Source organism: Megascapheus bottae, chromosome 2, assembly GCF_031878675.1.
Source record: "Megascapheus bottae isolate mThoBot1 chromosome 2, mThoBot2.hap1, whole genome shotgun sequence".
In the NCBI taxonomy this organism is placed as follows: Eukaryota; Metazoa; Chordata; class Mammalia; order Rodentia; family Geomyidae; genus Megascapheus; species Megascapheus bottae.
Window position 1 is genome coordinate 8,704,573 of NC_143510.1, and position 11,689 is coordinate 8,716,261.

At 43.3% G+C, this 11,689-nt stretch overlaps 1 protein-coding gene across 1 annotated transcript in view; it reads right to left on the minus strand.

Moving 5' to 3' along the window:
• Positions 1 to 5,774, minus strand: part of LOC150066369 (protein O-mannosyl-transferase TMTC1-like) — a 39,400-nt gene extending 33,626 nt beyond the window's left edge. The window contains 4 exon segments of the mRNA XM_090352693.1: positions 1,831 to 1,995; positions 3,842 to 3,963; positions 4,835 to 4,891; positions 5,697 to 5,774. Of these exon segments, the coding sequence (XP_090208819.1) occupies positions 1,831 to 1,995; positions 3,842 to 3,963; positions 4,835 to 4,891; positions 5,697 to 5,774 (422 nt within the window).
• Positions 5,775 to 11,689: the final 5,915 nt, after the last annotated feature.

Consider the following 11,689-nt stretch of genomic DNA (forward strand, 5'->3'; position numbering starts at 1 on the left):
AGCAAAGGTTCCTAACGGCTACCCACTTGTTGTTCTGGAATGTCCTGAAGCTTCCAGAGGCCATCAGTGTGCCTTTGTTTTTATGTTTTCATGACTGGTGTCAGCTACATCACCAGCATGGCTGGTGTTCATGCCTGTAATCCTAGCTGGGGTCTGAGAAATGAGGTTCAAAGATACCTAGGACAGGAAAGTCCATGAGACTCTTATTTCCAATTAAACACTAAAAAGCCAGAAGTGGAGGTTTGGCTCAAGTGGTAGAGGACTAGCCCTGAGCAAAGCAAGCTCAGGGATAGCACCCAAGCCCTGACTTTGAGCCCCAGGACTACCACAGACACACAAAAAGAACATCTATGATCCATCATTTTTTTTCTTGCCATATGTCCTATTTGTAAGTAAGAAGCTTTAAATGTCACTAAATAAAACAGAATAAGAAGCTTTAAATGCCACTAAATAAAACAGAGTAACAACGCATTATTATGTAACCCTCTCTACCACTACATCTGGTAGAAATACTTAGAGAAATTCTCAGATGCTATTATTAAATGGTTATCTAAAACATATTCAAGTATGACCTTGGGGCCTCATATGAAACAGGCATCCAGGAACTCATAGTCCGAGCCAACACCCCACTTACGTGACATGGTTATACCTAACATACTCACACCCTGGGAGATGAAAAATCTTTCATTTTCTCATTCAAAACTAGTGTTCAAAATAAGGCAATTAGAACTGATCACTGCTTAACACACTGGAATATTCTATACAGATGCATTGTATTTCTCTTCCTCCTTGCTGGGTTCTTGCCTTTGCCACTCACTTTACTAAACAATGACATTAGGCTTATTGGTTTCATTTTGTTTATGGCTGACTTCACAGCCTGGCTCATCAGCAGGCTGTTTCCACCTGAATTCACAGACACAAAGCTTTCCCAGGAGTCTTATTTTCATATATTCATTTAGACTATCATTTTGGAAATCTAAAATTAGCCAAGCCCTGGTGGCTCACACACAATTCTAACTACTCAGAAGGCTGAGATATAAGGATCACAGTTCAAAGCCAGCCAGCCCAGGCAAGAACTGGCCTAAGATTCTCTTATCTCAAATTAACAACAACAAAAAAAGCGGGGATTGGAACTGTGGCTCAAATGGTAGAGCACCAGCCTTCAGTGAAAAAGCAAGGAAGAGTGGTCTGGAGTTCAAGCCTCAATATCAGTACATACAAACATACTCAAAAAACACAAATCAGGGGAGGAAAAAAAAAGCAACAACTAAAGTTAAAACTTATTCTAGGTTTTGACCCAGTCCTAGGGCTTGAACTCAGGGCCTGGGCACTGCCCTGGAGACTCTTTTGCTCAAGACTAGCACTCCATCAGTTGAGTAACAGCTCAGCTTCTGGGTTTTTAGTACTCTTTATTGGCAATAAGTCTCATGTATTTTCCTGACTTTGAATCAAGAACCTCAGACTCAGCCTCCTGAGTAGCCAGGATTACAGGTGTGAGCCACTGATGCCCAGGAGTAAATGCAATTTTATGGATCAAAACTATTACCCATGGTTTGAAATCTATTATATGTATTTATTTTTGGTGGCAGTCCTGGGGCTTACACTCAAGGCCTGGACACTTCTCTGAGCTTTTGCCCTCAAGGTTTGCCCTCTACCACGTGAGTAATAGCTTTACTTCTGGCTTTTTCTTGGCTAACTGGAGATACAAGTCTCCTAGACTTGCCTGCTCAAATGGCTTTGAACCTCAATCCTTGGGCTTCTGAGTAGGGAGGATGACAGATGTGAGCCATCAGCATCCAGCTTGGTAACCATCTGCCCATCTATTCATACCTGAATAGGGACTCTCTGGACAGCCAGATTTCATTCTGTTTCACAGTTTTCCAAGAGAAGAGAAGCAGTAGCAGCATTTTGGACACAGACAAAGTGGCTCCACACCGGTTCAGCCATGTATAGAGCTTGCTCAGTCCATGCACAAGCAGGATGCAGTAGCCCATGCTGAAAAATAAGCCCAGGTACAAAGTTACTAAGTGGGCTCTGGATTCCCTAGCTTGGCATAACTACATAGCTACCAAAGACCATTCTCTTGTCTTAGGTGAGCTTTCAGTGCCACATTAACATACTTGCCAGTTAGTTTTTCATAGTGACTGATTTTGTACTGGTACTGGGGCTTGAACCCAGGGTCTGGTGTTCTTGCTTGGCTTTTCACTCACTGCTGGTACTCTGCTACTTGAGCCACATCTCTACTTCTGGATTTTGAGAGGTTAACTGAAGATTAGAGTCTCTTAGGTTTGTCTGCTTGGGCTGGCTTTGAACTATGAACCTCATATGTCAGCCTCCTGAGTAGCTACGATTGATTACAAGTGTAAGTCACTAGTACAAGGCTTCTTTGAAAATCAGTTTCCTCCACATGAATGAATGTTTTTGAGGTTTTAAACAGAAAAAAAACCTCAGAGGGGAAGATCTTTATGAAGAAATTCTCTCTCCTTTTTTTTTTTTTTGGTGGGTCATAGGGCTTGAACGCTGGGCCTGGGCACTGTCCCTGAGCTCTTCAGCTCATGGCTACTGCCCTACCCTTGAGCCACAGCCCCACTTCCTGTTTTCTAGTGATTAATTGGAGACAAGAGTCTCAAGGTCTTTTGTGCGTGGGCTGCCTTTGAACCTTGATCCTCAGATCTTAGCCTCCTGAGTAGCTAGGATTACAAGTGTGAGCCACTGCACCCAGCTGAAAAAAATTCTTATGGTTTTATGTAATATATTTGGCCAGGCACAAATGGCTCACATTTGTAATCCTAGCTACTTAGAAGGCTGTGCTCTGTGGATCAAAGTTCAAAGCCAGCCCAAGCAGGAAAGTCCATGAGATTCTTATTTTCAATTGACCAGCAAAAAGCAAAGCCTGAAGTGGAGCGATAGCTCAAGTGGTGAAGGGCCAGCACCAGTACTGGCACATAAAAATTATATTTGTGGGCCAGGAGTTTGGCCTAGTGGTGGAGGGCTTGCCTAGCATGCACAAAGACCCGGGTTTGATTCCTCAGTACCACATACATAGAAAAAAGCCAGAGATGGTGCTGAGGCTCAAGTGGTACAGCTCTAGCCTTGAAAAAGCCCAAGGACAGTGCCTAGGCCCTGAGTTCAAGGCCTAAGACTGGCAAAAAATAGCTATGATAAGGACACCTGCTTAGCCATGTTCACAATAGTCAACCCAGATGCTGCACTACAGGAGATATATATATATATATATATATATATATATATATATATATTTCAATTCTATGTAGGCAACAGACAAGATAAAATAATGGCATTCACTAGGAAGTGGATGAAACTAGAGTGAATCATGTTGAGTGAGATAAGTCAAGACCGAAGGAACAAAAGGCGCATGGTCTCCTTGATATGTGGATATTAGATCCAAACAGTACAAGAGCAATAACTCAATATTTGGGAACCCAAGATTATGGCCATGGTCTTGGAGATATAAACATAGCTACATAGACATAAAATCTATGATGGGATGTATACTCTATAGGCATAATGTTTTATTATAGAGATTAATATGAATCTATGACATACAAACCTTCTGCTTAATTTTAATTATGTTCTACAATCTATGTGCCAGTGGTTGCATAAAGATTCCCTTCGTGAATGCTTGTTTGTTAAACATGACATTTGAAATATGATATAAAAATCAGTGTTAATAAAATCTTTAAAAAATATATATTTGCACAAAGCTGTTGTTGAAATCACTTGAAGCTAAATTCTCCCCTCCCCCCAACTTCAGGCATCATTATACACAGTAGACTGTCTCTGCAGCTGCCCAAGTTGGGGACAGACGTAGGACAATTACCTGGGCATGTACAGGACTCTCTCAGCCACCACAAACCCCACCCTGAAGAAGAGGTTGCTGGCTGGAAGGAACGGGAATGCCAGGAAGAGCAGGCCCACTAGCACCTCCTTATGCTCCAGCCTCTGAAACACAGAAGGGAGGACAAAGGGACTTGTTTAGTTCCACAGTCACATGAAGGGCCCAGGAAGAATGACGAGTGACACACATTTGGATGAGGACTGAGTTGAGCACCGAAGGCTCCAGGCTGGAATGGAGGCAGCTTAGGTAGAGAGAGAACGCTGAAACCAATCCCCTCCCTCTAGAGTCATGTCCTGAAAAGCACCCCTAGTCCTCCCACAGCTGCTCCTGCTGTGCGTAATTGGTGGTCAGTTATGCTTAGAGCTTCTTCCGGGAAGGAATTCCAGGCCAGTAAACCTTTGAGTCCTCACCCTGACCTCTCTCTGCCTAACAAATTTCTACTTAAGGCTCAAGCTTACTGAACGCTGTGGGATGGCAACTAGAACATGCACAGATTTATCCAAGTCACAACCCCATCTCCCTAAGACCAGCCACTATCATACCCATGAACGCCTCCCATTCTCCTAGCACCTCTGTGTATATGTGTATGGGTGTGTGTGTGTGTGTGTGTGTGTGTGTGTGTGTGTGTACAAAATTCTTTGTTGGAGATGCCAAGATCATCATCTCTGCAACAACGCCCTGGCAACACATCAGGTGTCATAATACCCACCCATGCATGTGCCTGATGCACATCTGCACCCTAAGCATCTGGTACTGGCACAGCACAGTCCCTGGCCACAGCCCGGCACTGTGTGTGCTCCGTGGTAACCCTGCTTCTCACTCTGGCTGCTTTCAGAGTCTTTGTCTTTCAGGACAGGACTGCCTGGGCACACAGCAGCTGGGTGAAAAAGGCACGCAGAATCAGAGAGAAATAAAATCATGTCCTCTCACAGCAAACACCTCCAGAAACCAACAACACACCCCCAGAGAACCCACCTTGCCACAAAGGACAATAAGTGCAATGGTACAACTTAGGCTCACAGCATGGGGTCCCTAGAATTAAAATAAGCACTAAAGGATATTCCAGTAGATTCTGTTCATAAAAACCCACCAGAAAAAAAATAATTCAAGCTGGCCTCCAGTGGCTTATATCTGTAATCCTAGCTACTCAGGAGGCTGAGATCCATGGTTCAAGTGCAGCCTGGGCAGGAAAATTTGTTGAGACATTTGACTCCAATTAATCAGCAAGAAGCCAGACATGGAGCTGTGACTCTAGTTGAAAGAGTGCTAGCCTTGAGCAGGAAAGCTTAAGGATAGCTCCCAGCCCCAGGACTAATGCCAAAAATTAAAATAAGAAAAGAAAAAAGAAAATCAAAAATTCATTCAATTGGCAAAGGGCTTTCCCCTCTATCTCAAGTCCAAAAAACTCACAATAGCATTTGTTTTGACTGTTTCTATGTGATCTTTTACACTTTTAAAGCTTCAGTGGCCTTAAAAATGAGAGACTAGGTATGCCCTGTGGCTCACACCTGTAATCCTAGCTACTCATGAGGCTGAGATCTGAGGATCATAGTTTGAAGCCAACCTGAGCAGGAAAGTCTGTGAGCCTCTTATCGCCAATTAACCAGCAAAAAAGCAAGGAGTGGAGTTGTGGCTCAAGTGGTAGAGCACCAGCCTTGAGTGAAAAACTAAGGGACAGGGTCCAGACTCTGCGTTCAAACCAAAAATGAATGAATGAATGGATGAATGGTTTCCCCAATCCCTGAAGGATAAGAGAAAGACTATGCTGAGACCTTGTAAAGCAGGACCTCTTGGGGCCCTGGAGTGGACCCGTCAGCACAGCTGTGTCTGAGTTTACCCCCCCAGCCCACAGTCCCTTACTGCCACTCTCGCAGTTCAAGTTCTGGAAGACCACAGCATCAGCTTCAAAAGCCATGGAGGAAAGACAGGGGCTTAACACCTGTATAGGCTTTCAGGGGGGCAAAACGGTGAGCTGGAGCTCCAGCCAGAGCTATGGACTCACTCCTTGTATACAGTCAGGTATTTCCAGTGGGTCCTTGGGAGTACTAGAGTTGTCTAGTGGGGGCTGCTACAAAAGTCACTAATCATGAGACATGACAGATGGCGTGTGCGGAGGGTCACAGGTGGGAAAAGGGAGGGGAGGCAAGATGTCAGTTCAAAGCCCCAGTCTTTTGCCAGCCAAAGGTTCCATCAAGGTGAGAAGGGAAGGTGGAGTGGATGTAAGTCAAGGTCAAGTGGGCTGGCAGGCAGCCTAGGGTGAGTGGGTTAAATCCATGTAGAGATCACACAGAATTACTGTTCCAAACAGTTGCTCACTTATTTGCTCCCACGTTAATACCTCCTCCTCCGCTTTCTTCCTTCTTCTTGGTGCTGATACTGGGCTTGAACTCAGGCCCTCAAGCTCTTGCATGGTGTCCTGCTCAATGCTGGTGGCTCCACCACTTGAGCCACATCCCCCGTCTGGCTCTTTTTGTGTTAACTGGAAATAAAAGGCTCATGGACTTCTCTACCCTTGCCTGGCTGTGTACTGTGAGCCTCTGATGTCAGTCTCCTGAGCAGTTCAGATGACAGGGGTGAGCCAGGCATTCCCACCTTGCTTATGGAACAGACATGGAGCTGGGATCCTGATTTTGGCCCAACAGCCACAGTACCACAGGAGCACAAGTCATATTTCAACAGAGGAGTGGAAGGCTCTGTTAGAAAACTGGTTTTGTTCTGGGTCACAGCAGCGCTGCTCTAAGTCAAATGCGCCTGGCTCAGGCTGTCCATAGGATTCCCCTTCCCCGGCCATGCTGGCATGAACGTACCAAGCATAGGATGCAAGGTTTTAAAGGAAGAAATGAGTCAAGAAGTGAAACCCCTCTGAGACAAGAGGCGTCTATATATAACATGGCTCTTCTCTGTTGATCTAAACAACCATCTCTCCCCGTGAGACTTCCTGTGCCAAAACACAATGCCAGTGGCCCTGATGAACTGGGGCAAAGACAGATTAGGTGAAAATCAGAGTGTTCATAAACCAACACTCTACATTTCTTGGGTTCTGGCCTTGTTTGGGGTTTTTTTTCATGAGGAAATTTTGATTGCACGCCACTTCCCAGTATTGTACTGGGTTTGTCCTCGGGGACAAAGCTTCACGCTTGCTAAGCTGGGCTCTACCCCTGAGTCCCACCTCTACCTTTCCTTCGGATGAATGAATCTGGAGAGTCTCATGTCAAATGTCACAGTGTATGACATTTTTTTAATGTATTTTTAAGTGTATTTTTTTTAAAGTCCTAAAGATAGATTTTTTTTCCTCTCCCCTTCTCTTTTTTGCCCGGGCTGTGGCATGAACTCAGGGCCTGAGCCTTGTCCTTGAGTTTTCTCAAGGCTAGTGCTCTGCCACTTGAGCCATTGCACCACTTTAGGTTTTTTTCTGTGTATGTAATATCAAGGAATTGAACCCAGGGCTTTGTGCATTCTAGGCAAGCACCCTACCACTAGACCACACTCCTGGCCCCAAGATAGAATTTTAATATGATCTTATGACACCACCCCTGAAGCAATATAAACAAGCATGGGATAGAAATACCTGCACACCCACTTATCATTTGTTTTGCCCATTGTGCTTGAGAGACATTGCAGTCGGTTCATTGAAATCAGTAAAATAAGATGTAATACCATATAAACATGTGGACATTTTCGTATTTTAACTTAAAACACAACAAATATGTTTGTTTGGGCTCAGTTCTGGTAAGTGGATTCTCTAATTGGATTCCTTTGTTCTCTTTGTCAGAAATCACAAACCCGAAGCCCATTCCTGACACTTTTCATCTTGGCTCTGATTCTATGATTTGGGCCCAGAAATGTGCATGGGACTCTGTCCTGCAGGGCCAAAATGGAAGTGTCGGAAACGGGTGACGTGTTTCTGATGCCTGGAGCTTTGGGGAGAGAATGTATCTCCTCGTATTTTTGTAGCCTCTGGAGTCTGCTTCTGTTCCTTGTCTCCATCCGCCCCTCTCTTCCTCTCTTCAGAACTATCCATGTTATATATCTGTAATCCTAGCTGTTCAGGAGGTTATATTCTAAGGATCACGGTTCAAAGCTAGCTAGGGTAAGAAAGCTCATCATGAGACTCATATCTCCAGTTAATTACCAATAAAACAAGAAGTTGAGCTGTGGCTCAAATGGTAGAGCACTGGAGCAAAAAAGGTCAGGGAAAGCGCCCAGTCCCAGAGTTCAAACCCCAAGATTGGTGTCGTACACACACACACACCACCCGTGTTACATCTTCCAGGCCATGTTTGTACAGTCACATTGCCCTCTTTCCATAGTTGAGAGAAGAGGCTTTTCATTCTTGAGGACCTCGTGATGACGTCACACACTCCCCCCACCCCAAGTCACGCAGAGTATTCCTAATCACACCCGCAGAGTATTTTATGGCAAGTAATCAAACATACCTGTAATTTCCAAAGACATCTTCATCAGGGAGAGTGTTGTTGTGTTTTCTGGAGTCCCAGGGCTTTCCTATGAGCCCCCAAATTTATATCTATTGGATAAACGTAGATTGACTCCATCCTAAATTCTCAGCAAAGTAGTGCATTAATCTAAAAATCTCCTCATCCCAGATCATCCAATGATCATTATTTCTTTGTTCTTTTTGCTTTCCTTTTCTTTCTTTTTTTTCTTTTTTCTTTTTATTCTGGCCAGTCCTGGGGCTTCTTCCCCCCATTTGAGTTATTTTCTGTCTTTAATTGAAATATGTTGCAATGAAAAATTTGTAATGAGGCAGATGTGTTGTGAATGGGTGTTGGCTTCCATGTGCCCAGGTGACAACTGGGCATTAACAAAGGAGCCATGGAACTGCGTGCTAGTGGTCCCACCTGTAACCCTATCTTCTCAGGAGGCAGAGATCTGAGTAATGCAGTTCAAAGCGAGTCTGAAAAATCTGTGAGACTCTTATCACCAAATAACCACCAGAAAACTGGAAGTGGTACTGTGGCTTAAGTGGCTTGAGCAAAAGAAGCTCGGAAACAGCTCCTAGACCCAGAGTTCAACTCTAGGACTGCCCTCCCCATCACCCCCAAAAGAAAGGTAGCCTTGGAAAATACTGAAAACTCAGTAGATTCAATATTTATTTAAAAAAATTTAAACAGTCAAATGGAGTTGTGGCTAAGGGACAGAGGGCCAGCTATGAGCAGAACAACTTAAAGAAAATGCCAGGCTCTGAGTTCAAGCCCTACAAGTCCTACACACATACACACACACACTCACAATCAAAACACAGATTAAAATTAATTGGTTCCCTATGCTTTTTCTTTTTTTCTTTGCCAATCCTGGGCTTGAGCTCAGGGCCTGAGCACTGTCCTTGGACTTTCTCAAGGATAGAGCTCTTCCACTTCTGGCTTTTTTCTATGTATGTGGTACTGAGGAATCGAACCCCGGTCTCCATGAATGCTAGGCAAGCAGTCTACCTCTAGGCCAAACTCTCAGCTTCCTTTGCTTACTCTAAAATGCTTTAATCATTCGTAAGTACTTTCAAAGGGAACTGGAATGGCAGCTTGATCTGGTGCAATGGAAATATTTTGATGAGATTGTTCCCTCATTACCTCTGAATTTCCTCACTGCAGTTATTCAGTAAATTTCAATGAGTTTTTAAAGAAATTTTTATTGTGGTAATGTATAGAAGGGTTACGGTTACACAGTGAGTTGTTTTGTTACCTTCTTTCAAAGATGCAATATATTTTTGTGTTCTTCAGCCCCTAATATCTTCTTTTCCTACTTCAGAATCCTCTCACAATTTTAAACAAAAGTGTGGAATGCCTGCCAAATTCATATATGTTGCTGTCCTGGGCCTCTCTATAGCATTCCAATTTAGTATATATGCTGTCTATGTGAACATTTCTTCTCTTCTTTTCCTCCTCTTCCTCCTCCTCCTTCTCTTCCTTTTTCTCTTTCTCTTCTTCCCTAACCCTGGGGTTATAGGTTTGAGCCACCAGGCTGGACTCTTTGCCATTTTTTTGTTTTTTAAATCATCTTTCTGTTTTCTTTTTCTGCTTATTACATGTTTAGAATTTATACCTGACTTTGTGTTGTGCTGCAGCTGCTGTTGTTGTCATTGTTGCTGCAGGTCTTAGGTTTGTATTAACTCAAGGCCTGGCCTTGAACTCCCATATCTGAGCAGTTTTTGCTCAAATCTAGCACTCTACCATTTGTGCCTGGTGCAGGTGACTCGCACCTGTAATCCCAGCTACTCAGGAGGCTAATGACGATCATGGTTCAAAGCTAGCCTCAGCAAGAAAGTCTGTGAGATTCTTCTCTCTAACTAAGAACCCAAAAAGCCACAAGCAGAGCTGCAGCTCAAGTGCTAGTGCACTGGCCTTGAGTCAAAGAAGCTCAGGGACAGAGCCTAAGCACTGAGCTCAAAGACTGGCAAGCACACACAGACATACAGATAAAATTATTGAATTACTATAGATAATACAAGAAAAAATGATGGTTCCTACTTGCTATGTACACTAAATACAAGCATAGCCACTCAAGCAGCTAGAGTTAGTTTTAGAGCTAGTTGGTTCGTTTTGTGGTTAAGTCTCAGCTTATACCTAATCTGACCTGAACTGTAATATTCCTATGTATACTTTCCTGTGCACGCCACTGCATAACCATGTCACCCTGAGAACTTGGGGTGACAGGCCTGTGCCATCACATCCAGCTATTGGTGTGCATGGAGACTCACCTGTATGCCCAGGCTGGCTTTGAACCATGAATATCAGTGTTCTCCTTCTCCCAAACAGCTAAGATTATAGGCTTGAGCCACTGCAGCTGGAAAAATGATGAGAACAATGATGAAGATGATGATTTTAATAATACTTACCTTGCTGACATTTGGGAGCCCTGTTTAATTGTAAAGGTAAAAAACTGGCAGAAAAAGCATAGTGTTTTGTTTTGTTTGGCACAAGGTTGGCTCTCTACCATTTGAGCCATAGCTCCACTTCAGGCTTTTTGGTGGTTAATTGGAGATTTAAAAAAAATGCCTCACAAACATTTCTTCTGGCTTTGAACTGTGATCCTCAGATCTCAGCCTCCTGAGTAGCTAGGATTACAGGTGTAAGCCACCAAAAAAAAAAAGGAGTGAGCCACCTAGAAAAAACATCTGGGACAGAAGTTCTGCATCAAAGTTTGGGGTACCCTAAAGTGATCATTTTGAACCACTATTTTTTTTTCAGCTCTCCTTTTCCTAGTTCTCATTTTGGACTAGATCATCTGTCCTAATAATGAGTTCCATCCCACCATCTCCCTCCAGTGAAAACCTGTACACTCATGTCCACACACACTTAATTCTTTGGAGTATCTTTTGAACTTTGATATGACTTAAGCAAAAACCCTGAAGAAACTAAGCTAAACCTGTCCACCCCTTGCTCTTAGCCTGCTAAGCTCATTCTCACTTCTCACTGATCTTAACTGATGTGTTTGGATGATCAAATATATTTATGCTTTAATCCTAAGGTAAAGAAAAGTAATCAGAGATTCTTCCATGTAGAAATTGGGGTCAGTGGACCAGGAAAGGGAATATTCAAATTATTCAGGAACTTGTATACAAGTATAAAAACAAGAATGTTTGATAGGAGTCAGATGAAAATAATTTCATTTTTACTACTAGGAATGAACATTTTAAGAGAAATAATTGTATGTACCTACGTATGTATGTATGTATGTATGTATGTATGTATGTATGTATGTATGTATTTGCTGGTCCTAGGGCTTAAACTCAGGACCTGGGCACTATCCCCAAGCTCCTTTTGTTTTTTTTGGTGATTAATTTGAGTTAAGTCTCATGGACTTTCCTACCCAAGG